Source organism: Halichoerus grypus, chromosome 3 (genome assembly GCF_964656455.1).
Source record: "Halichoerus grypus chromosome 3, mHalGry1.hap1.1, whole genome shotgun sequence".
Lineage (NCBI taxonomy): Eukaryota > Metazoa > Chordata > Mammalia > Carnivora > Phocidae > Halichoerus > Halichoerus grypus.
Genome location: NC_135714.1, coordinates 102,778,875 through 102,804,764, shown reverse-complemented (window position 1 = coordinate 102,804,764; position 25,890 = coordinate 102,778,875). Strand labels below are relative to the sequence as shown.

Below are 25,890 nucleotides of genomic sequence, written 5' to 3'. Positions count from 1 at the left end.
ATACTATATTTCAAATTGTGTAGCCACAAAAATTGAAGGTTGATGGACAAGTAAACCTCAACTCCATCTATTCCATCTGCCCTTTTTGCAAACCTGTTAAACTCTTCTTGAGGATAAGGATCATGTCTCAAAGCTTGTGTCCCCCACAATTCCTAACACAGTGTCTGGCTCAGTACGCAATGGAGACTCTTGCTGATGAATTTACCCTCAATTATAATCAAATCATGGGGGTTATCTTGATTGCTGTCAGAACACTTATAAATAGAGCTAGAAACATTTAAATTAACTGGTAGGTAAGCTTAAAGTATAGTCTAAATATAGAAAAAGATGTTTTTAAAGGAAGTAGTTAATATTTTTCTTCCTAAGTTTGCCTTTGGTGGTGCATTATTGTGTCTTGAGACCAAATTTTTCAGAAATATCCCATAGGTAAATGAAGCAACCTAGAACATTAAAAAAAAAATTGAGGCTGTTTTAAACTTCTAAGACTTACTTTGATTTTCATTAGCAAATTTTTAGGATACAACAAACAAAAATGTTGAAGACAATATGTAACAAAAGAATAAGGCAGGTGCATTAGCGTCCTATGCTCTCACAGCTCTAACAGCTTGTCTTCATGATGGACTTCATTTCTTTTTCTTTTTCTTTTCGGATTTTTTTTATTTATTTGAGAGAGAATGAGAGAGGGGGAGCATGAGCAGGGTGAGGGGCAGAGGGAGAAGCAGACTCCCCACTGAGCAGGGAGCCTGATGCGGGGCTCGATCCCGATCCGGGGACTCCTGGATCATGACCTGAGCCAAAGACAGATGCCTAACCGCCTGAGCCACCCAGGCGCCCCTGCTTGGCTTCATTTCTGATTGTTCTATGAAACTCAACATTTTTGGACACTATATCTATATGTTTATCAAAACATATAAACATAGATACACATACATGTTTATCTTTTCCATATATCCTTTATATTTTTATATTTATTTCCCTTCTACTCCCGTCTACTTCTTTACCTTATATATCCTCATATTTTTGTTATATTTTGCATTTATATTTCAGAGTTTGATTTATAATTTTGTAAGATGGTGAGAATAACTTTTTCCTTATTATAAAATTTTCGTGTTCACAAGATCAGTCTTCTTTTGTAAGATTTTTGAGGAAAAAAAAATCTAAACAATTAGTCATTATGCAGGGAAAGGGATGCTTTCCCTTTAGATAATTTAAATAATAACACTTTCACTTAACCAGCATTCCTTTCTCTCAAGGAGTACAAAGAACACCCTTTACAATGCACAAATCTCACATTGTTCTCAGAATTCTTACCAGCAAATACATTTTCAGCTGCTTTCTAACTTTCTCCATGTGTATCAGAAAAGCGCTGCTGTCCAAAAGGACGCTCACCGCCATTTTTAGAGCTGAGGCTCGTAGACTGGGTTGTGCCTCGTCGTTTTTAAGAGCCAGCCGCTGACTTTGAGTTTTTGATTGATTGGTGTAGCGTTGTACTTCCGTCTGAGCCAGAAGTTTCTCCGTCACTAGCATAGAGCCGTTGGAATACGGCGTGATGGTGAGGAAGATAGAGACGGTAGAATACTTTCATTCCTAAGTAACCAAAAGCCCCACTGACAGGGTCGCAGATGATAATGGAATTTAGTAAGTCCCATAACAAGAATTCAGAGGCAGGGCCGTCTCGTGGTTGGGTAAGACAGGGCTCCACAAGGTCTCCCGCGGCTCAGGTTCCTCCCGTGTGCTGCGGTCCTCAGCCAGCTCCTCACGCGCTACCGCGCCCCCGCACCAGCCCGCGCATCACGGCCACGCGCGGTCGGCTGCCACAGGCCGGAGGAGCCTTTCCCAGGATCCCCCCCAGCGACGTGCTGCTCAGGAAGCACTGTCGTGTGACAGGCTCCAATCTAAACCCGTCCCTGGAAAGGAAATGGAATTGCCATCTTTGGCTTAGCCCAGCGCTTCCCAAATGTGTGTCCATGTTAGAGTCGCCTCCGAGCCTTTAAAAATGCCAGAGCTCAGGGCACACCCCCGAGCAATGAAATCACACTCTCTGGGGGGTGGGTCCCAGGCATCAAGATTGTTGGAAGCTCCCAGGTGATTCCATGGGCAGGCAGCTTAGCCTCATCTAGATTCTCTCTCGTGGCTGGGCTCGGTAGCCTCCTCTTCCGCTGTGCTTGACCCGGAGGAAGGGGTTTGACGGGGAGGAGGCCCCAACACAAGGAGGTCACTACAGACACTGGCCCTGAAGTAAGCATGCCGTATTTTGAGTTTTGTCCTCTCTACCCGATGATGTAACCTTGGTCGTATTTTAAAGCTGATAGTGCTTCATCTGCAAGTGAGAATATCCGTGCCAAATTTGCAGCACTGCTTAACAATTAAATGGAAAAAAAAAAAATCCTTAGAAGTTCCTAGCACTTTACCAGCCAACATGAAATAGACATTCTGTTAACATACACAATAGTGCCTTGGTAGGAGGGAATCATAGGAAGAGGAGGAGAAATAGAAGTTATTGTTGCTAGGTTGTTGTATTTATTCGTAGTAGTACCGTTATTATTTGAGAGGATGGTGGATCAGATTAGAAGTTCTCACTTCTGGTTGCCCGTTAGAAGCACCTGGGGAGCTTTAATAAAGGCCCTCGCCTGGCCACACCCAGGCCAGCTAAGTCAGGCTCTCTGGGAATGGAGCCCAGGCATCAGTGTTTTTAAAAAGATTCCCTGGGTGATTCAGGTGTGCGGGCAGCCGCAATCCACAGGCTAGAGACTGGGAGAGTCTGAGGGAGAAAGGTAGTTAGGTCAGTTTGCCTCATTATTCCAGATGACCAGTCCGAGACACCAGTGTAGCCCCAGGGAAACAAGGTTTTCGAGCTAGTCTGGATGATTCTTTGCTTGCTTAATGCCAGACAAACTCTTCTGTCACCTCTATTCAAGTGATAGGACTTTTTCTAGCCATTTAACTTACAGACATTATTCCGTAGGCCTCGGGAGTGGATTAAAAAGGGACTGAGTGCCTTCTTGTTTCTATTTAAAGTTTGTATACAACAGTTTAATATAAGAATTATATTCTATTTATATTCTAATTATATTCTATTGTGCTTATTTTTAGTTTTCTATATGTGAGTTGTGCAATCATTTTCCTAGTTTATAGAAAGTGTGTTTTCCATTAGCTACAATGCAAAACCAATTATGGATGTGTTATGTAGAAACCTGCTTTAAATATTCTCCTAGCTTTCTGTAGGCTTCCCGAAGAGTTATAATTTTTAGGTGCATTGTTTACTAGGCCATGGGCATGTTTTGTCATATGTTGAAAGATCACACCAGCTATAAAAATAAGATGGTGAATAAAAAGCCACAAGAGCTATAAACATCTGTAAAAGAAGTTTTCTAGCCAAGGCTGCTCGTTAGAGGGAAACTCGGTGCATTTTGATTGTGTGCAGCTGGTGGCACATGACCTTTCAGAAACGGGGCCATTAAGAGGAGCTGTTAGATATATGGCAGCCGCACTGTGGGCCGTAGATCTGTCCCCTCAGCTGTGTGTAATAGCAGCCCGTGGGGCCGCACTCGCAAACCCCCTCTAAATTCCGCCTGCGACTCTGCCGTGAGTTGGATATTTTATGGAATTGGGTAGTCCTCTTTTGGTCACTAAACTGGTCTTACCAAGAGAATTAGCTGGCTCCTAGTAAAGTGGAAAAATCTGAAAATATTAGCATGGGCTTCACAGTTTCTGCCACCCTGAAGAGCATGTGTCAAGGCTGACCTCTGGTCCGTGTCAGGGCCACTGCAGGATTCTGCCTGGAGCTCTCATTTATTATTCTTGGAGGATCTCTCATGTGAAATACCACGTAAAGTATGATGTTGACCCAATTAAACAGATGATCGCATTATACAAGAGCACAAGAGACCCCCTGCTCTGGACACATATCTGGGTGAACGGCCTGGGCGTGCTGGGCTCAGGGGGAGAGGGGCTGGGTATTGGGAATCTACTCACCAGAATGTCTTTTTGTGGCTGGCAATGGGACCAGTTACTGGAGCACTGGGTCTTCTCTGAGCAGGCATTTCTGAGGCAGCGTTTCTGACTTCTGAGATGATTAAATGTTTACAGGATCCATCTTCGTGATACCAGAAACAGTTTCCCTAAAAAAAAAAAAAAAAAAGACAAGATCTTTGAAGCAGAGGGAGAATGGTGATATTTTAAGTTTTAGAATAAAATGAAAGCCATTTTTTATAAAATTTCCTTTAACTTTTTACAAGGAAAATTTTAAACCCACAGAAACAGAGGGAATAGGAGAATGAATCTCCATGGAACTTCACTCAGATTCAACAAATATTAATTTTTTTCCATTTATAACCTCCCCATTACCCCCAACCATAAAATTCAGAATTTTTATATGTAATATTAAAATGATATTTAATTCAAGGTTTAGATGTAATTCTGTTGGTAGTTACCTTTTATGTAAGGTGTATGGTATAATTTGTTCACTTAGATGATGATACAACTGAATCATGGGCATCTGTGATCAGGCATTTTTGTTCTAGACCCGTGCTAGCCAAAGTGTGGCTTGAAGACCAGTACCAGCCCACAAACTCTTTGTTTCTGGTCTGTGATGAGATAGGTACAGAAATTGTGAGGAACTATTTAGGACTTTTGTAACATTTTGGCATTGCTGCACATCTAAGTGCATGATCATTTTTTTAGTAATTCATTTTCATCCTACTTTGCAAAGTATCAGCAACACACTGAGAAAAACACAATCTTTCACTGCAGATAATTCAGGAAGTACTCTTCTGTGTGGCACTTCTGTGATTTTGCCCCCTAGGGGACCTTTGGCAATGTCTGGAGCTATTTTGAGTCGGCACAATTGGGGAATAAACTTGGAAGGGAGAGGTATGTGCTACTGACATCTAGTGGGTACACAGGACGGCTCCCTAAAACAAAGCATTATCTGGCCCTACGTATCAGTGGTACTGAGGTTAAGAAACCTTGCTCTAGACCACAGTGGAGGGCTTAGGCTGTCTGTGCCTTGCCTAAGGAAGGTTTGGCAAATGGGTCTTACCAGGGTGCAGGCTGACAAGAGTCTAAGGCTGTTTGTATGTGACCTGCCCTTACACGAGAGTCTCCACATTCTACTTTGGAAATTAGCGAGACCTCTTGCAGACGGAAGAGTTTGATGGTTAAATGACTTTGCCCCAAATGATATAAAAATATGATGCTTTTATATTTAGTCACAGGTTGCCTGTTTCATTTCTGCCAGAGTTTATAATGTGCCCAACAGGAGAACGTCAGCCATTGCTGCAACAGCTGAGAAAATAGGGAATGAGAAATTTATAAAATTTGTGTTTATTTAGAAATTTCATATTTAAGAAAGTTACACCAACTCCCTGCTTAATGAGGTTTTTAATATTTTCTTTTAGATTTAGAAATAGGAAATCATCTGACAAAAGTCATCATTTTTCTGAACTCTAATAGGGGAAATACTAATAGCTAGAAATATTTAGTCTAGAAAAGATCAAATGAAATTAATTTGGAACAAAAGATAACTTATATCCTAGCATACTTGTGCGTGTGTGTGTGTATGTGTGTGTGTGTGTGTGTGTGTGTGTGAGAGCGAGCAAGAAAGAGAGAGAGAGACAAAGAGACTTATTTCCACATCTGATTCCTCTTCAGTGAGTTTCTTCTCTCAAATTCTATTTGATGTCCAAGTTGCTCACATGGAAGTTATTTCATTAACAGCATGGATACTCTGGCCTTGGTATAGCTTTGAGCAAGACAAATAGGGGAAAAGTTTGTCCATCAAGTATATCACATACTACATAACAACCAAGAAGCCAGTGTTTTGCTCATAGGTTGAACCCTGTCATAAGCCAACTGTGTTTATATGTGTTCAGAATACCACAGGCTCTGCCAGTCCTCACCATCCTCACTAGTATGCCTGTTTTAATTGCTTACTAATTTTTATTTCTCAATTTTATTAGAGTCAAGCTACCACTGTCACAAAAGAACATTTATTAACCATCATTCTATGACTTCCTTACACCACTTACATTACACCATTTACCTTGACCTCTGACTACAAGAGAAAAAGCTCACTTGTTATATTTTCTGTTTCTATTTGATTGGTCCTAACATAAAAACAACCAAGGTAATATTCAGCATACCTGCCTATGGTATGCAGATAATCTACCCATGATCCATCCTTGTCTTTGGTAGTCTGTGTAGTGGAGGGCATGCTTCTTTACCTCCTGGCAAGTAATCCTTAGCTAAACTAAGAGGAAATCTCCAATAAATTTCTATTTTAAAGAACTTCAACATTCAGATCCCTCCAAGATTTATTAAAAATGTAACTTTGTTTCTAAAATGATTCTGAGATTTATTGATTCAGTTCTTGTTGGGAAAAAATATAACATTTGTTGGAGTTATTTTTTTATATAGATGGTCATTAGCAATACAAAAATAAGACTTCTTATTAGCTACATAACAAAGTGCAGGGTGTAGAGCTCTCTAACTCCTACCTTCTGAATGAATTCTGCCAAATGCTGTTTGATTAAAGAGAACTGATTAGACTACTGATTAATTCTGCTTTTGACAGATTACACAGTTTAACTGACAAATAGATTGCCTCCATTTAGTAATGATTCCCCAGTTATGATGACAAAGGACAAGCTATTTGTCAGTTAAACTGTGTAATCATTCAGAAACAGAACTAATCAAGGACCTAATCATTTTGTCTCTGGTTAAATCCAGCTAATGAGTTAAAATGTGTAATTTATACTACATATTCCCCTCGGAAACAGTGTTACAATTTCCATGGTATTTTATTGAATCGGATTTTGTGCCCATATTAAAGATTTTTGTAATGGAGGAAGAGTTGGTGGAAGAGAAGTAGTAGAGTTATGAGATGATTAATGTTAAAATGATGCTAGTGTATGAGTTCTTCGTGGGGGAGGAGCGATGAGGCCTTTGGAAGTCCAGCAGTATCCGAACTTGCTTAAACACTTCAGCCGCACCAGCCTGCAGGTGTTCTCCAGTGTGTACTTGGGAAGGTAGCAGATAGCTCAGCCTCACCTCTGCTGCCTAACCTGACAATGAGAACTCAAAGATTTCCTAAGCTTTCTGTGTCACACGGTCTCTTGCTGTATCAACCACTGCGTAGTTGCCTAACCACTGTCATCCTCAGTGAACCTTATGGTGAGAGCAGGCAGCGAAGATTAGAATTTGAAGTTCTCTTCCTTCCTTGCACACAAGCGTGGATTCTTCTGGACTCGGAAGTTAGGGCTAGGAATACTTAGGAATGCTCTAGAGGTGACAGATTTTTTTCACAATTTCCAGAGAAAAGGAGAGGAAGCACAGGTGTAGGTGTCTTTGGACCACTCAGCTTACTCTTTGTGCCCAACTACATTTACCACGTGAGAGGTGGTATTTCTTTTATATGGCGGACTAGGAATAATTGAGAAGAAATTAGTAAATAAGGGGGATGAGGGTTTTGTTTTGTTTCTTTTTTCTGAAAAATAGAATCACTTTTTTTCTTCCTATTTCAGTTCGTTTGGTTTTCTAAAATTTGAGATGAGTGACCTGTGATCTTCTGGCTCTGTCTCTGGTATAAAAGCTGTTTATTGGAGCAGGAATTCTCTCACACTTGCTTTGGCACCATTCACTATAAATTGGAATATTTTCAGGGGCGCCTGGGTGGCTCAGTCGCTTAAGTGTCTGACTCCTGATTTTGGCTCGGGTCCTGATGTCAGGGTCGTGGGACTGAGCCCTGCATCAGGATCCACACTCAGCACAGAGTCTGCTTGGGATTCTTTTTCTCCCTCTCCTTCTTCCCCTCCCCCCACTTGTTCGCATGCACTTGCATGCATGCATACTCTCTCTCTCTAAGTAAATAAAATCTTTAAAAAAAAAAAAAAAAAGATGGGATCTTTTCAAGGGTGGGCATTAAAGTTCTTTCCAAGGAGCACTATATGGCATTCGAACCAAATCTGTCAGGAATTATATCCTTCCTTGCAATATCTTCAGGAAAATTGTAGATTGTTTAAGACTTAGGGATAAAAGAGATGGACAGACTTATGAAAGGCAAACATGGCTTCTTCTTACTATACTTTGCTATGGCCTAAGGATTTAGAGAACCTTTCTTTCTAGACTGACATAAAAGTGTGATTGTAGAGACCTTTGTGAGCTAATAATCTTAGGACAAAACCCCAGGGAATCCTCGGCTTTAAATGGTTCTTGGTAGAAAAGAGGGAGCCCAGGCAGATACAGAACTACTGCATCAAATGGGTCCCTTTTCCAACTGTTTTTCTCAAATTTTTTAAATTGGAGGAACCTTTCTAACATAAATTTCAACCCCAACTTCCCTGCCAACACACGCATAGAAACACACGATGGTTGTTGTACTTTTAATGTCTTTTTTTTTAAAATAAAAATAAACATTTTTATTTTATAGCTGTTTTGGAAATGCAGAATTATTATAAAAGTTCAGAGAGTTTCTGTGTACCTCACATCCAGTCTCCCCTATTTTTTTTCAGCTATTCTTAATTCTTTTTTTATTGCCTTTTTTTAATTTATTTTTTTTATTATGTTATGTTAATCACCATACATTACATCATTAGTTTTTGATGTAGTGTTCCATGATTCATTGTTTGCGTATAACACCCAGTGCTCCATGCAGTATGTGCCCTCTTTAATGTCTTTTATGGGAGAAAATGAATAAGTGAAGGTAGTATAATTTCAGTGACATTAGTAAATAAAGTGTATTGAAATAATCACCAATAGTATTTATAAACATTTGAAAAATACCAATATATGAGTGGGTGAATATGTGTGTGTGTGTGTGTGTAAAACATTATTTATTCAATCCAAGCCAATGCATAATACATATTTGGGTTTTTGAAAACTCTTGTGATAACTGCAAAACCCCTGTGCTTTGCCGGAATCTCCATACACTGGCTCAGAACCTTTCTCAGTATCCATGGGGCACTGTAGGGTGCTTCCCTAGACAGGACCTGCTAAGAGGAAATTTAAGAATGAATGAGAAGGGTGTTCTTAATCAGTGATTCTCAGACCTTGTTTTTCATTGCCTTTTCCTCCTGGAAACTTCCCGTCACTCTCTTAGGATGTCATCCAGATAACTGGTCCTGTCTTAGGCTGTTCCCTGCCAGACACTTACCTATCATTGCAGCTGCCACAGTGCGTCTTACTTCTTCACAAGATCTTGTTTCGTAGATAAATTGTAGGGAGAAGAGCTTTCCTTTTTTTTTCTTTTCATATACATCATATTGTTATATCTTTATATGTTTTTAAAATATAAGTTTAGGTAAAATGTTTGGATATCATAAAAATTCCAGCAACTCCAAGAAATTTCTGATTTAAATACAACTACATTTTCAAGTTTTGTTTGTTTGGTTTTTTTTAAAGAACTGGGCAATATTTGAAGAAATAATAGGCACCAAAGACCATGCAATATGTGAAAAGAGATTGTGTTGATTTAGACTAAATGAAAACAGTAAACATATTTTTTGGACTGCCAAGAAAATGCAGTGTTTTTCTGTTAACTTTGAACAGTCATTTAAAATAAAGAGGCCCTATACAAAACACCTATCCACGCTGGATATAATAAAGCAAATAGCAAATATCTGAACTTGTGAAAAAAAAAAGTAACAGTAATCCCCGGGATCCAGCAAAGCAAACTGCAGCCAGATGCCAGAGTTGAGAATGAGAACACCTTCAGGGTGTTTGCCAGTATCTGTAAATTCAAGGTTTGGTTTTTAATGGTGATGGAAAGGGAGGCAAACTCCGGGCTTAGGTTATAGGGCGAGATGGAACCACATCCCACCACAATGCTGGGACCCTAGAAAAGCGATACTCAAAATGAAATCAGGAACTGGAAATAATCTAACTTTGGCAAATGGAGGTGCTTGGGACATTTAACTGTCTCAGAGTAATTGCTGGCTAGAGAAAAAGAGTTCTCCTTAGAGTTTGTAACCACAGTCTTTCCCTCAAGTGTGTTTAGAGTTCAGACTTAAAATGCTTCCCTGAGCAGAAAACCCTAAGGCAAGAAATAAACTTAAAATGGTCTTTGATTGATAGCATCCCAGAATGCCTGGCAGAAGCAAACACAAATGCTGTCTGGAGGGACTTACCCTCAACCTAGGGGTCACAGAATTTTAACAGATAAAGACCACCAAACATGAGCCTCTGATTCCAAATTCCAGAAACACCCAAGGAAACAAGAGCCATGAGCAGGAGACAGGAGAAACCACAAATAGCAGAATTAGTTTCCAAAAAACTTAAGATAATGATTTATCAGATGAGGTAAATTACACAAATGTCTAGAATATTTTTTTAAATAGACATAAGCAACATGAGTAAAAAAGATTTTATCAAAAATTAAGCATAATTGAAAATAACCAAATAACTTACAAAAATTTAAAATATAATGGAAATTAAAAACTCAAATGATCCTATTAACAAGTTATTCATACCGGAAGATAATTGATCAACTGAATCTAAAGAAATTACATATGGTGTAATACAAAGAGATGGAAATGGTTAAGAGACATGAAAAATAGACTTTGTTATACATCTAATTGGATTTGTAGACTTTCACTTAATAACAAATGAGAAAGTCATTTTCAATCAAATAAAAACAGAATTTACCATCATCAGATCCTCTGAAGGTCAGATAAGAACGCATGAAAAATAAAGAGATTGTTAAGCATGTATAAAACTGAACCACACTGTTGTATAAAGTAATAACGATTCCATATTGGGCATTAAAAATCAGTAAAATACTGTTACACATAACACGTAAGACAGGAGCATTCTTCAGGACTTGTTATTCAGTAGGAGGGAAAACATACAGATACACTTTAGATTGTGTTAAATGTGCATGGTAGAATTGTTAAGGATAACCACTAAGAGAAATACTGTTCATAACTTCCATGATAATACGGGGCCAAAATCATCAATCCAAAACACACAAGAAAATATAAGGGAAAAAAACCTGAGAAGATAAGCAAGATAAAAGCAATGCACAAAATAAAATGTTAGAAATATATTCAAGTATATTTTTAATAACAACAAATATTAATAGATAAATATACTAATATATTTTATAACAGTAATTATATTATAAATGATAATAATAATGAATATTAAGAGGCAAAACTTGCTATCTTAAAAAAAAGTGAAATAAGGGTAGGTTAAAAAAATCCAGTTGGATACTGTTTATGGAGACACTCCTCATACCTAAAGATATAGACTGTTTGAAAGTTAAAAGATGAATATACCAGGCAAACACTAATTTTACTTTATTTACTTTTTGCCTCTTTCTTTTAAACTAAGGTATAATTGATGTATAACATTATATACATTCAGAGGATGCAAGGTATTGATTTGATACATTTATATATTGCAATACGATTACCACCATAGTGTTAGCTAAACCTCCATCATGTCATGTAATTACCTTTGTGTGTGTGTGTGTGTGTGTGTGTGTGTGTGTGTACAGAGATGGTGAGAACATTTAAGATCTAGTCTCTTGGCAACTTTAAAATACATCCTACGGTATTGTTCACTATAAATCACAATTCTGTGCATTAGGTCTCCAGAACTTACCTTCTAACTGCAAATTTGTACCCTTTGACCAACATCTCCCCAATTTCCCTACCGCCCATCAAATACTAATTTTAAAAAGCTTTTATAAGTATATTAAGACCAAATTAATTTTAAAGTAAAAAGAATTATTACAGATAAAGAAGATTACTTCAAAATGATAAAAGGTCCTATTTTCTAGGAGCATAAGAGTTTTAAACTTATATATACTCATCATGTATCTCATGAGTCTCAAAATTTGCAAAATACAGTGATAGAATTATAAGAATATACTGAATGTTGGAGTGTAAAATGGTTTATCCACTCTGTAGAGTTTGGCCATTCCTAGAAAAGTTGAAGGTGCAATCCCACTTCTAGCTAAAATACCATAGGGGATTACATTTCTGCATTCAAGTATACATGTACAAAAAAATCCAGAGCAATGTTATTTGTAAGAGTGAAAAATTGGAAGAACATGAACTACTCATCACTGGACAATGTATATAAGCAAATTGGGGTATAGCCATTGAATGTAATGTGGTATTAAAAATGAATGAGTAGGAACAACATGTGTTCACAAAATGAAATTGGGGACTAGAAGCTCATAAAGATAATGTTGAGCAAAAATAAGTCAATTTCAAAAGAACTCACAGAGTTTACATACAGTATGATACTATTTAAATAAGTTTAAAAGGCAAAATAATACTATGTCTTACTTAGAGATCCTTCCATACATGTGCAGTAAAAAATGTAGAGAAAAGCAAGGGAATGATAAGCTCCATGTCCAGCACAGTGGTCACCTCTGAGGACATGGACCGGTGCTGCAGTCAAGGAGTGGGGGTGCGGGTGCGTTGAGAGGCATGTACTGGTAATGTTTGATTCCTTAAGAGCTAGCTGGTAGACACACACATGTTGGTTTGGTTTTGTAGGTCTGAAAATGTTTATAATACTCTTTTAAATACTGAGTTGAAAATATGCATGGAACTTGTCCACATAACAGGAAATTAAATACATACACACACACACACACACACACACACACACTACCTCAATTTAAAAAACTATAACATTTTTGAAGATGTATTTGGAAAAAAATCTCATTGCAAGTTTACTTTAAACAAATCTTATTTTTTTTCCTCAAATATTTTTATTTATGCACTGTTTAGTAATGACCAGCTGTTTTTGGGTTGTTTTTTTTCACGAGCTGTTTTAATAGAACAATGTTAATTTATTTTGCAGTTCTTTCCAAGTGAAAAGGATGGTGATATAAGTACCTGGTATCAAAGGTGGCTAAGGAATGTGGACATTTTTTCTTTTCCTGTGGAGATATTATTTTTCCTTACGAGTCTGCGACAAAGAATTTAAAAATGCCTCATTTAAAAAAGTAACTTAGATTTTATAAAAGAATATGCTACCTAGGAAAGAAAGGTTGGGCAATAGAAATGAAAATACTTAAATCACAGGTGAGCTGTAGTTTTTTAAACTCACCCCCAAAATCTGATGACAATTTTGTTCTGAAGTTTTCATTCCCAGGAATTCCTCTGAGATAGTAAACAATTTGCACCATCTAGATCAGGGGTCCCAAACTCTCTTCGTCCATGATGCCCTTAGTATCTCAGTAAATTTTTGCAGCCCGCCAAGACCAAAAGAAAACCTAAGAGTTCAGTTCTTTTAGTAGTTAGATCATGTCTATCATTCAGAACCCAGCCTTGCAAAGGTAAGACATAATTAAAAGAACTATTGTACAATCTAATGTTGGAACTGAACTGCCATGAGCCAAGTAGTTCAGTTTGTCCAGCAGATGTTGAGTAGTGCTGTTTCTCCTGAATATTTAAAATAACTCATGGCACCCCTCTGGATTTGCTGCAGCACCCTATAGAACTAGATAAAATACCACCACCCCCATACACCTTAGTAAGGAGGGCTCTAAGTTCACTCATATTCATGGCGCTCTCTTTCCACTGACTGCAGGAGAAGCCATACAAGTGCTCAGAGTGCAGCAAAGCCTTCAGCCAGAAGCGAGGCCTGGATGAGCACAAGAGGACGCATACTGGAGAAAAGCCTTTTCAGTGTGATGTGAGTTTGGTTTCTCTTTTCTTTCCCCAGTGTCCTCCAATAACAGACATGCTGGGAGTGTGTGTGTGTGTGTGTGTCTGCGTCTGTGCATCTATGTGTATATGTATGAGTGTGTGTTTGTTTTGCAGTGCTGGTCTTTCTATTAATGTCTTGTGCTGCTTGTATCTTGTGATTGCATAATCCATGTAACCACTTTGTAGTAATTTGGTTCACCCTAGTTTGCTGGCAGCAAATAAACTCTGATTTTCTTCAAGGCACTCTTGCACCCTTTTTTAATGCAGTTGAGTTGTTCTTTCAAGGTATAGGTGCATGATGATTCAAGGTAGCTTTCATGTGTCTACCCAGATCTTTGACAGGTTAATGACACTTAAACCAGAGATTTAACTGGTCGTAGATATTATTTATTTTGTTACAGCCTAACCATGAATTTCTAAAACATGAACAAACTCGTTTGTTTATTTTTTTTTATTTTTTTTTTTTTTAAAGATTTTATTTATTTATTTGAGAGAGAGAGAATGAGAGACAGAGAGCATGAGAGGGAGGAGGGTCAGAAGGAGAAGCAGACTCCCCGCCGAGCAGGGAGCCCGATGCGGGACTCGATCCCGGGACTCCAGGATCATGACCTGAGCCGAAGGCAGTCGCTTAACCAACTGAGCCACCCAGGCGCCCCAAACTCGTTTGTTTAAATAATATTGCTAATTGTTTAGATTTTCTGCTTATGACATTTGAATTGAAATGAAATTATCAACATAGTTGTTTACACTATTTATGAAAGGAAAAATACTACCACTGTCAGTAAAATTAATCCTAGCGTTAATTAATTAAGGAAAAAAATTGGTTTCTTGATGCACAGTGTCATGATTCTGTGCAAGATTGACAGTCGACAGAAGATTGACACAGGCTTTAGGGAAAACACTTGGATGCTTATTTCTAACATAAAAATAGCAAGAAGAGTATTAATGTAGCTCAGTAGAAGAAGAAGCATTAAAGTTGTAGTGTGTGAAATTGCCCAGTAGAGAATTCTCTTTAAATGTGGAGGGAAACTCGAGGACTTCGTCCCATTGGCATATCCCAATGGATAAAGTATGGGGTAAGCAGTCCACATGAAAGGAAACTCACGAACACAAGATGTTTTCCTTGTCCTTCCATGAAACTTTGGTGGTAAGGTTAAGGCAACAATGTACTCCCAGTGGGCCTACTCATAAAAATACCTATATGAACAGTGAACTTCTTTAAGGCAAGAAGTACTTGCAGAGAAAGAAATGTACACATGTAGAGCTCTAACCTGAACCAGAGGTACAGCCCTAGCTTCATAATTTCAGTTGGTTTAATTCATTGGTGCTTTTATTGGAAACATTTTCATATAGGCAAAACCTGTTTAGATTACTTAATTGTACAACTACACAAACAACTGATGGGACATAGAAATTAAATATTAACTGTGTACGGACACCTTCCTACTGTCACATTCAACTCAACTTTCATTTATGCTAAATATTTTGTTGACTACTTCCTAAGCTAAACTGGACCATGATGTTATTTAAAAAAAAAAACTGTAATGTTACAAGCATGATTTTTTTCTATTTACTTCTATCTCATCTATTTCTATCCTATTTTCAAAACTCTCTGATCCTTATCTGTGGCTCAAACTAGTCCATTGAGTAGAGATCCAATGCCCCCAAAACCTCTCTGAAATGCAGCCTGCTCAGTAGAGAGAACTGGTTGTCTTGGTTCCAAAATCTTATCCTCCTAACCTACTCATTCTGGATAGAAGTCATCCTTTCTCGCGCATTCCCAGTCTTTCTCCTTCCTAAGTAACACTCAAATCTATTACTTCCTCTCAGTTTCTAGTCCCACTAGCAGTGCATAGCCTGCACCCTCCCTGGGTTTTATTACATTCAGTCTCCAGTGTATGTGTCCTCCACCCCGCCAAGGTAATGGTATTTTTTTTTTAATTGAGATGAAATTCACATAACATAAAGTCAATCATTTTAAAGTGAACAATTCATTGGCATTGAGTACATTAACAATGTTGTGCAACTCTCACCTCTATCTCGTGCGCAGACATTAATGTCCCAAAATAAAATTCCATACCCATTAAGGAGTTATTCCCTACTCTCCACAGACCCTGACGACTACCAATCTTCTTTCATTTCAATAGATTTACCTATTCTGGATATTTCACGTAAATGAATCATATAGGATGCGACCTTTGTGACTGGCTTCTTTTACTTAGCATAGTGTTTTCAGGGTTTATCTACATTGTAGCATGTATCAGTACATCATTCCCTTTTATGCTGAATGATATTCCATTGTATGTATATACCACAGTTTATCTATTCATAATCGATGCACATTTGGGTTGTTTCTCCCTTTTGGCTCTTGTGAATTGCTCTCAGACGAATGTGCATATAGGTATTTAATTACCTGTTTTAAATTCTTTGGGGCATATACCTAGGAGTAGAATTGCTGTGTCATATGGTGATTCTGTTTGATTTTTCAAGGAACTGCTGTACTGTTTTTCATAGTACCCGCACCATTTTATAGTCCCACTGGCAGTGCCCGAGAATACCAATTTTTCCACATCTTTGTCAACACTTGTAATTATTGTTCTTAAAATTATAGTCACCTTAGGGCATGTGAAGTGATATCTCATTGTGGCTTTGATTTAAAGTTCCCAAAGGATTAATAATAATAATAATTAATAATAATTAATTAATAAATAATAATATTGACCATCTTTCTATATACTCGTTTGTTGGCATTTGTATCTTCTCTGGAGAAATATCTATTCAAGTCTTCTTCCCATTTTAAAATTTTATTCTTTGTCTTTTTTTTGTTGAATGTAAGAGTTCTTTGGATATTCTAGATACTAGACATCTTCTTACATTCCATAAGTTGTCTTTTCACTTTTTAAATAATATCCTTTGATGCACAAAACTTTTCAATGTTGGGGGCGCCTGGCTGGCTCAGTCGGTAGAGCATGCAAGTCTTGATCTGGCGGTTATAAGTTTGAGCCCTACTTTGGATGCAGAGATTACTAAAAAAAATAAAATCTTAAAAAAAAAACATTTCAATGTTGAAATCTAATTTATCTGGGGTTTTTTTTCTTTCCCTTTTCTTAACATGCTTTTGGTGTCAGATCTAAGAATTGTCAATTTCAAGGTCATGAAGATTTACTCTCCTGTTTTTTTCTAAGAGTTTGATAGTTTTAGCTCTTACATTTAGGTCTTTGATCTGTTTTAATTTTTTGAATATAGTGTGAACTAGGGGTCCATTTTTTTGCATTATTTTTCAGTTTTTCACCATTCAATGTGATGTTAGCTGTGAGTTTTTTATAAATGCCCTTTATTATGTTGAGGAAGCTCCCTTCTATCCTAGTTTTCAGTACTTTTATCAAGACAGGGTGTTGGATTTTGTCAAAGGCTTTCCTTCATCAACTGAGATGATAATTTTTTTATCTTTTGTTCTGTTAATGTGGTGTATTACATTGTTTGATTTTCATATGTTGAACTACCATTGCAGTCTGGATAAATCTCATTTGGTCATAACTTGTAATCCTTTTAATATGCCTTTGAATTTGGCTTATTAGAGTTTCTGTTTTTTGTTTGAAGATTTTTGCATCTATATTCAAAGGGGATATTGGCCTAGAGTTTTCTTGTAATATTTTTGTCTGGCTCTGGTATTAAGGTAATGCTGGCCTCACAGAATAAGTTAGGAAGTATTCCCTCTTCTTTGTTTTTTGGGAGAATTTGAGGGGATTAGTGTTAATTCATCTTTAAATGTTTGGTGGAATTTTTCAGTGAAACTGTCTGGTTTCAGACTTTTCTTTGTTGGGAAGTTTTGTGTGTGTGTGTGTGTGTGTGTGTGTGTGTGTGTGTGTGTGTGTGTGTGTGTTTGTTTTTTGTTTTTTTTTTTTTTTTTTTTTTTTTGATACAATCTCTTGTTCCTGGTCTCTGGAGTTTTTCTATTTCTTCTTGAATCAGTTTTGGTTATTTGTGTGCTTCTAGGAACTTGTTCGTTTCATCTATGTAATCTAATTCGTTGGCATACAGTTCATAGTATTCTTTTAAAATCCTTTTAAATTCTTGGGGGTCAGTATTTACATCCCAGTGTGATTGTCTCAAAGTAAACCTAATCACGTGCTTCTCTGTGATAATGTCTCACAACCCATAGGGTAAAATCCACCTTCTTACTTGACTGAAAAGTTATTCTGGTTTTTGTCAATTCTTATTATTAAAATCTTAATAATCTCTTATCTGTCAGTAGTCTACATTTTATTTGTACCAACACTGAGTTTCCTAAAGCAGTGATGCTGTTCTACATCTCTGTCTCTTGTTCCGTGTGGCTTCATGCACTAATCCTCTGCCTGGAAAGTGCTCTCTATCTCTTGTTCACACTGCCTGGCATTCTCACACACATACACACACACACGGATGACATTTGAGTCGCGTTTGAGCAAAATTGTCAAGAAAAAACTGATATGTGTTGATCTCAGTTCTTTATAATTTTGCTCAAATGCCACTTCACTCATCAACACTAGCCCCATGCCTTGCAGTTCCCCTGGCATGCCATAGCTATTGAGCTTCTAGTATCTTTGCTACTATCCCTATGGTGATGACTTCCAAATCTCTCTTTCTCCTGCCTAGATTTCTCTTTTGAACTCTAGGCAGATATTTTGAAGCTGCCTGTAAGACTTCTCTCCTATATTCCAGACTGAAATCAGTATCTCTCCAGCCTCTCAGTCACTCAGCATGTTCCCTTTACCTATACATCTCTCTGAGGGTTCCACCATCTCCAAATAACCCAAACCAAAGCTCTGAGCCCCGTGCCAGACATTTTTCCATGACCAATAGCATCATCTAGTTGAGCTTCTATTGTGGGAAAGACACAGTGACTCAGTTTATATACATTCTCTCTGATCTTCACTACACCCCAGAAATACCCAGGTATTATTTCCACCTCTGTGAAGCAACTGAGGCTCACGGAAGTTGAGTGACTTGCCTCTTCTCTACCACTTAAAACTGGCCAAGTCAGGATTCTAGGGTTCCAACCCAAGTAGCTCTCATTCAGTCCCAGTAATTCCTGACAGTCTTTCCTTCTATATATTTCTCAAACTTATTTTCTTCTCTAAATTTCCATTGCCACCTTTACTCCTCTTTTTCTCACTCCTGACCTCCATCCCAGTAGCAAATCCAATTGGCTCTACATTTAAAATAAGTTGAGAATCTGAACACTTTTAACATCTCCCCAGCTACCATCTTAGTCCCCTGCAGTAATGCAGTCGTTTCTTAATTTATCTGTCTTTGATCTTTGCTCCTCTCAGTCCTAAGCTTGCCACCCAGAGTGATCTTTCTAGAACCTGAGTCAGATTTTATATATTTTAGATGTAGATTGTATATGTATTATATTTCACTCATTTGCTGAAACCCTCCAATGACTGTCCATCCCATTTAGAGTGAAAACCAAGGTTTTACCATGGTCTGAAAGTCCATAGGGATCTGCACCCCCATCCTCCTACCCCAACTGCTCTCTCTGACTTCACCACCACCATCCACCTCACTCTGGCCACATCATTTCCTTGCTGTTTTTCATACACACTAAGTATATTCCAATAAATAGGTTTTTTTGTTTGGGGGGGCACGGTGCCTGCTTCCCTGGCCTGGGACACCATTCTCAAGTATCTTTATGGCCTTCTCCTGTACTTATTTCAATTCTCTGCTTGAATTCTTCTCTTTCTTATTTCCATTACTTTCTTAACCCTCAGCCCGTATTCTTCTCCTTTATGCATCCACCTGAAATATTACATGTTTGTTTGTTTAATTATTTATCATCGATTCTAAGTTCCATGACAACAGAGTTTTTTTTCTGTATTGTTCATTGCTGTGTCCCCAGGCCTAGAACATCCCAAATAAGAAATGTTTAGTGAATATTTTTAAAAGCATGAATCGATGAATCAGTAAGTGCTGTCTTAGTTCATATCCAAATCATTCCTGGCTTAGAGTAGAATAATAGTATTGGCCATGTTGACTCCAGTTTCATACTCTTGACCTTGGTGACTAAATGATATTTTAGTTTTAGTCTCTATTTAGAATCCTTTAATGAATCCCCACCACTTGCAGAAGATACTTCCAGTGTCTTATTATAATTACCAGGATCTCCAGGGTTTGGCTCCAGCCTTCAACTCTAACTTCTTTGTGAAGTTATTTCTCTTATTTATTTATGTCAATTTATTGCTCTAATAATCTATTTCTTCAGCCTTAGTGAACTGTTTTCACCTCCCCACATGAGTCTTGCTCGTCACATCCCTGTACATTTGCACGTTCTCTTCCCTCTCCCTGGGATATCATTCCCCACCTTACGACATGACAGCACCCATACATCCGGGAAGACTTGATTATGCTCTCCTCTGTTGCTTCTCCTAGCGTTATGTTCATGGCATTGAAAATATTTCTCTTTAGGACTGGGGGCTCCACGGGGCAGGACAGAGTGCTCTTTGTCATTCTGTTTCTAACTGAAGTGGCGCAAGGCACATTGTATGTGATTGATAAATATTAACTGAAGATGTTTGTATAGAATTTTAATATTCTCTCTCAAGGTACTTCAGTAAATGTGTTTTTTCACTTCATTTTAAAACAAAATCAGTTTACTGCTAGCCTAGAGAAAGAATAAATATTTTCCTATTCTTTGGCAGGTGAATTAATACTAATTTGGAGTAGGTGGAAGGGTTGGCTAAGAAATTTAGGTGGAAATAAAGAAAAGGAACCATCCCTGTTGCACTATTTGAATTCTTTCTTGCTCTCCCTTAATTTTAAAATGACCATGAATGTCCTTGCATTTTACTGATTTATACAGAAATTCAGTTTGAAGTCTCTTAATGACTACATTTAAGTTCATGAAAATATAGCTTTTAACATGTAGGTAGTCACTTTCACAACTGTGACATCAGCTACCCTCTACTGACATTTAATCTTCTACCTGGCCCTCATTCAAAAATCCATTGGGATGTTCTCCTCCCAGCTCCTATGTGGAGCTTCTAGGATTCCTTAACTCAGAGCCATTATCAATGACTTCAGCATCTTTCTCAACTTCCTTTTCATTTCTCCAGCTTGCTGTTGCTATAATTTTCCCATGGTGACCATGTAAATGAACTTGACTTATATCCCTCACAACACACTGGTGAGCTGAACTGTCTGAGAACCTCCTTTATTTTTTTCAAAGAGGTTTTTATTCCTTAAAAATGGTGTCAGCCAGACAAATGGAAGAAGTACAGTCAGCTCACATATCTTTGTTTGAAGTTTGAGCCTTTAATAATAGTCTGTCCTTGGGGTTGTAAAGACTCTAAACCCAGACTGCATAGGTTTAAATCCTGGAAACCACTTCCTAGTTCTGTGACCTTAGACAACCTGCTTGAGACACTGAAGTGAATGTGTCAGTTTCCTTCTGTAAAATGGAGCTCATAGTACTAGTATCTACCTAAAAGGGTGAGGTGAGGATTGCACAAGTTAATGTTTATGAATTGCAAAGAGTGGTTCCTGGCACATAATGAAAGCTGTTAGCCCTTCATCCTAGTTCCTGTGCCAAGCACTGAAATGAGACAGTGAAGAAGACACTATGTCCCCTGTGCTCACAGAACTCACATTCCTGTGGGGTATAGACATTGAACAAATAAACTTGAATTGCATTCTATGATAAAGACTGAGAGCAATTTTAAAAAGGAGGGGGAGGCATAAAAGAATACTTAAGGAAGAAGTCTCTGAGAAGGTAACTCTAAGTAACCTAAAAGATGAGAAAGAGTCAGCCATGGGGAAGAGAACATTCCAGGCTCAGGGAACAGTATAAATCAAGGCCTGTAGGTGGGAATGAGTCTGGGTATTAGGGGAGGTAAGAAGGCAGGTGGAGCTGGAGCATCATGAGAAAGAAGGGATGCAAGTGAAGTTGGAGAGCAAATTGATGGGCCTTTTAACCATGGTAAGGAATTTATTTTGAATCTACTTTCAGTGGGAAGCCAATGAGGAATTTGGTATCTATTCATTACGTGGGGTTTAGAGAAGGAGCCAGGAAAATAGAAAATAGGGGATACATTATAATTCTATGTTATGATAACAAATTTTGATTATACTTATAAAGACAATTTGGAAAATTAGAGTTTCTTTTACTTGAAAATAATCTCTATAGTTACCTTCTTTGATTTCTCTGGAATTATTCCACAGCCTTTGGTGTACTTAATTGCTCAAAAGACTTTTACCTAGCTATCAAATATCTTATCTACCTTTCTTTAAGTCAACAAATATTTATGGAATGACTACTCTTACCCTAATGTTTCTTAGACCAGTAAGGAGACAGACATAAAAAAATCACCTAATAATTAATTACATTCAGGGTAAGTGTTATAAAGGAAAAGTAAAAGCTACTACGAAAGCAATTAACAGAGGACTTCTGGCAGACAGATCATATAGGCTTCCCCAAGGAGTTAGTGAGAGGAAGCTACATCAAGAGAAGTGGGAAAGTACTGAGGCAGGAAAACCTTAAATCTTCTGTGGTAATATAATATTTTTAATTATTGGACTGTTAACGTCTGTTGGGCCAGGTGGCGATGTGGCAGAGCTTATATGAAGTAAACATTGGATGCCTTAGTTAAATGAGTGTATATAATAAGAAATAAAGAATTGGAATTGTGGGTAAAAAACTTCCACTTAGGATGCTTAAAGCAGTGTTAACCTTTTACTTCATAAATGGGACTAAATTGAAGGGATCACTGGTGAGACATGTCTTGTGCTATTTATGTCATATGGAGAGATGCCCTCTGGGCCATTAGGCATTTTGTTTAAGAGGTTTAATATAAAATTGTCAATACACTCCATCATGGGAAGAAAGATACTGTTCCCCAGGAGTTGTTTCTCTAGACATGTTTAAATACAGTAGTGGAGGGGGAATGAGGGTGGCTAGGGTGTAAAGGACACACACATTAAATGCAGCTTTTGGGAACTATAATTAATTTTCTTTACCCTTTAGTTGGGATGTTAAATTCAATTTATTTCAAGCAATTTTTGTTCTTAGGCCCATCCGTACATACTTGATAATAGGACTATGCATAATGTATATTGTATAAATGATAAATTGGCGTATCTTCAGGTTTTTCAGTATAATATGACTGGTATCTTTGCGTCTTTTCTAGGTTTGTGACTTGGCTTTTAGCCTAAAGAAAATGCTGATCCGACACAAGATGACTCACAATCCCAATCGTCCACTGGCAGAATGCCAGTTTTGCCATAAGAAGTTTACAAGGAATGACTACCTCAAAGTGCACATGGACAATATCCACGCTGAAGCTGACAGCTAATGGTAGCTGTAAAGGAATTAAACCATTTAGAAGGGCTCCTAATATGAAACCCAGATTTCTCTCACCTGATTAGCATAGCAGAAGTAGCTAAAAGTAATTCACTGGTCTCATAGTTCTTATTTGCCTACCTTTAGAGTTTGTAGATGCTTATGCAGAAAAAAAAAAAAAAAAAGAAAAGAAAGGAGAAAGAAAGAAAGACAAAAAGAAAGAGAGAAAGAAAGTCCTACTTCTACCAAAAAATGGTACAAATGGAAAAGAAAACTTTGTCGCCTTGCAAAATACTACTTGTGCTCTGTTTCATAAAATGGAAAAAGGAGTCATGGCTTTCCTTCTTGGCCACCTCTCTGTAATGAAGTTTATTAACATACTCTTTATTAGGCCCTTTTATTTTATTGTCATCTTTGTGTGTGTGTCTATGTGTGTGTGCATGCGTGCACATGCTGGTTATTACACCTGACTACTACTACCAGAAAGAAATTAATATACCAAAATATTTCATTGCAGATGAGGATAAGGTTAAGAGTTTTTAAAGTATCAAGCATGATAACAGGATAAAACTTGCTATTTTGTGAAACAGACCAAAAGTTGATCTTACTTACAGCTCCCTACAACAGTTCAGTTTAAAATAAAGAGGTATTTAAGAACTAAAGCATCTATTGAATTATTCTCATTTTAGACAATTCTTAAGAAATATTATTTCCTTTAATCATTTAGATGAAGACATTCATGGTCTGCAATACTTTTGTAAGATCTGTATAAGACCATACACTTAAATATATATCTAACTGATCCTCCTGAGTTTATACTAGTTATCTTTAGAAATTAACAATATTCAAATACATATAAGTAAAAATTGAAACAAAATAGGTTCTCAGTATTTGCTGACTGACAGAGTGTCAGCACATAGTGACATTACAATAGTAGTTATGATGAACCTAGCCCTTTACCTTCTCATACCATAGAAGTGCACAGAACATGTTGGTGCAGATATAATAGAGTCCTCAGAGCATTAACATTCTGTTTTGCAAAAGACATTTTCCAGAATCTTGGCAGTAGGTGATTCTGAAACACTTCGAATTACCCTCAATTGTCCTATATAATTAGGAATCCAGACTAGAAAATACAAATCTGGCAATTGTTATGATTGAAATTATCACTGATGCTTAAGGAAAATTGAAGCAAGAAGCTTAATTTCTTCCTTTAAGTTATATTTCAATAACATACTTGAAAGCAACATACAATGAGCAACTTGTTTTGAGAGAAGGTAGGATAAAATATAATAGTGATGTCAAAATAGCATAAATGAATCCAAAAACCAGAAGAAAATCAAAATGAAGTCCAAATCATGAATTTTTCTACTCAGTGCTCAGTCAAAAAGAGGAAGTATAATATTAAGGAAATTGGTTCTAATGATTTAAGGAGAAAGGTTATCTGAAAACACAGTTCTTTGAAGTCAGGAATCTTGTTTTAGAATTATATTTTTGCTCAGTTCCAGTTTTAAAAAGAAACATAAAGATTCAATATAGAGATTTAAACTCTGTAAAAATACTAAATTTGAAATTCACCAGAGATAACTTTAAAAAATATAAATCTCAGATTATAATTTAGAAGATATCTAAGTATGGTTGTATGTAGCATTTTTGTATCTGAAATTATAGACTGTATTTTATAAAAATAGATTTTGGTCTTGTTTCTCACTATGTCATTTGTTTCAGCAGTATATTTTTAGATCTAAAATGTTTCCAACCTAACATGACAGTGTGCTTAATATCATTTGAATATAAAAGGACAGCTGTAAAATTGGGTAGTGTGTATTATTTAAGCACGTTCCTTCCTTTGGATGCTACTTCCTCTGTATGGGATGCTTCATATCCTGATTATGGGATGAATGTGAAACTTGAAGAGAAGCCAAATCCCATTTTGTATAATCTCAATGACTCACAATTTACAGATCTGGTGTAATTGGAAATTACCCTTGAAACCATGTTGTCACCATGTTGCAGAATAAAACTGATGAGGAAGAGGTGCCAGGCCTTATCAGGCTGAAGGTTCATAGTCAAGGAAACTTGAGAAAATGGTGTGGAAAGACCTACTGGTCCACAGTCTTTTCTTTTCAAAGCCCTGAAACCAAAACAAGTCCTTAGAAGACTGTGTGCTGTTACCTTTATCCAAACGATGATTATTTATAAGCATTTCAGATATATTAGTATTCACATCCTGCAACTTTTAAATCATTTAGCAATATCAAAAAGATGAGAATTGATTTTATTTTTAGGTTTGATCGAGAAATTAAGAAGATAAATAGTCACAGAGGAAAAGTCTTATTGGCAAATTGGAGTACAGATACCCACTTGGAAGTGTCTTTCTCTGCTTTTCTGCTATAAAAGATTATGGCTCAAGTACTTTCTTGGGAACAGGCCAAACTCTCAGGTACCCATGAAGTCAGGGCTACATAATTTTAAGAGCTATTCAATAATATGGGTGGGTTCAGGTATCTTCTTATAATCATTATCTTCGTGTATTAGCATTCAAGATATTTACATATCTTGAATTCCTTCTTGTTTCACAATCACTAGCTTATATTATTTTCCATCTTGTTTTTTTTTTTTTTTTTGGTTGTTTTTGGCTAGACGGGAGACTTTATTGATTAATCATGATCAACAGTTGCAGTGTAGAAGTATTCATCAGTGATTCATTCTTAGGGTTTTACAGGATAGTTAAAATGCTACTTTTAAGAAACATGTTTCTCATATCATGGGTGTACGTGCATCTGCAGAGGATCACTTATTCAGTGTTTTACAATGCAAGTACATTGCTTTGCTCAAAATTCTTCTGACCTATTGCAGCCAACCCATTGGATATGTGTGAATATGGATCATAGGTCTTACAAACCT

At 37.2% G+C, this 25,890-nt stretch overlaps 1 protein-coding gene across 5 annotated transcripts in view; it reads left to right on the top strand.

The window, feature by feature from the left end:
- PRDM5 (PR/SET domain 5) overlaps positions 1-24,799 on the top strand; it is a 191,446-nt gene extending 166,647 nt beyond the window's left edge. For 3 of the 5 annotated variants that reach the window (XM_036099222.2, XM_078069187.1, XM_036099221.2), the window contains 2 exons: positions 13,549-13,653; positions 22,832-24,799. In XM_036099222.2, coding sequence (XP_035955115.1) covers positions 13,549-13,653; positions 22,832-22,996 — 270 coding nt within the window. In that variant the 3' untranslated portion in view covers positions 22,997-24,799. Of the gene's footprint in view, positions 1-12,816; positions 13,041-13,548; positions 13,654-22,831 lie in introns of those variants that run through there. The other 2 variants (XR_013446444.1, XM_078069190.1) reach the window with 2 other exon arrangements.
- The last annotated feature ends 1,091 nt before the right edge of the window (positions 24,800-25,890 follow it).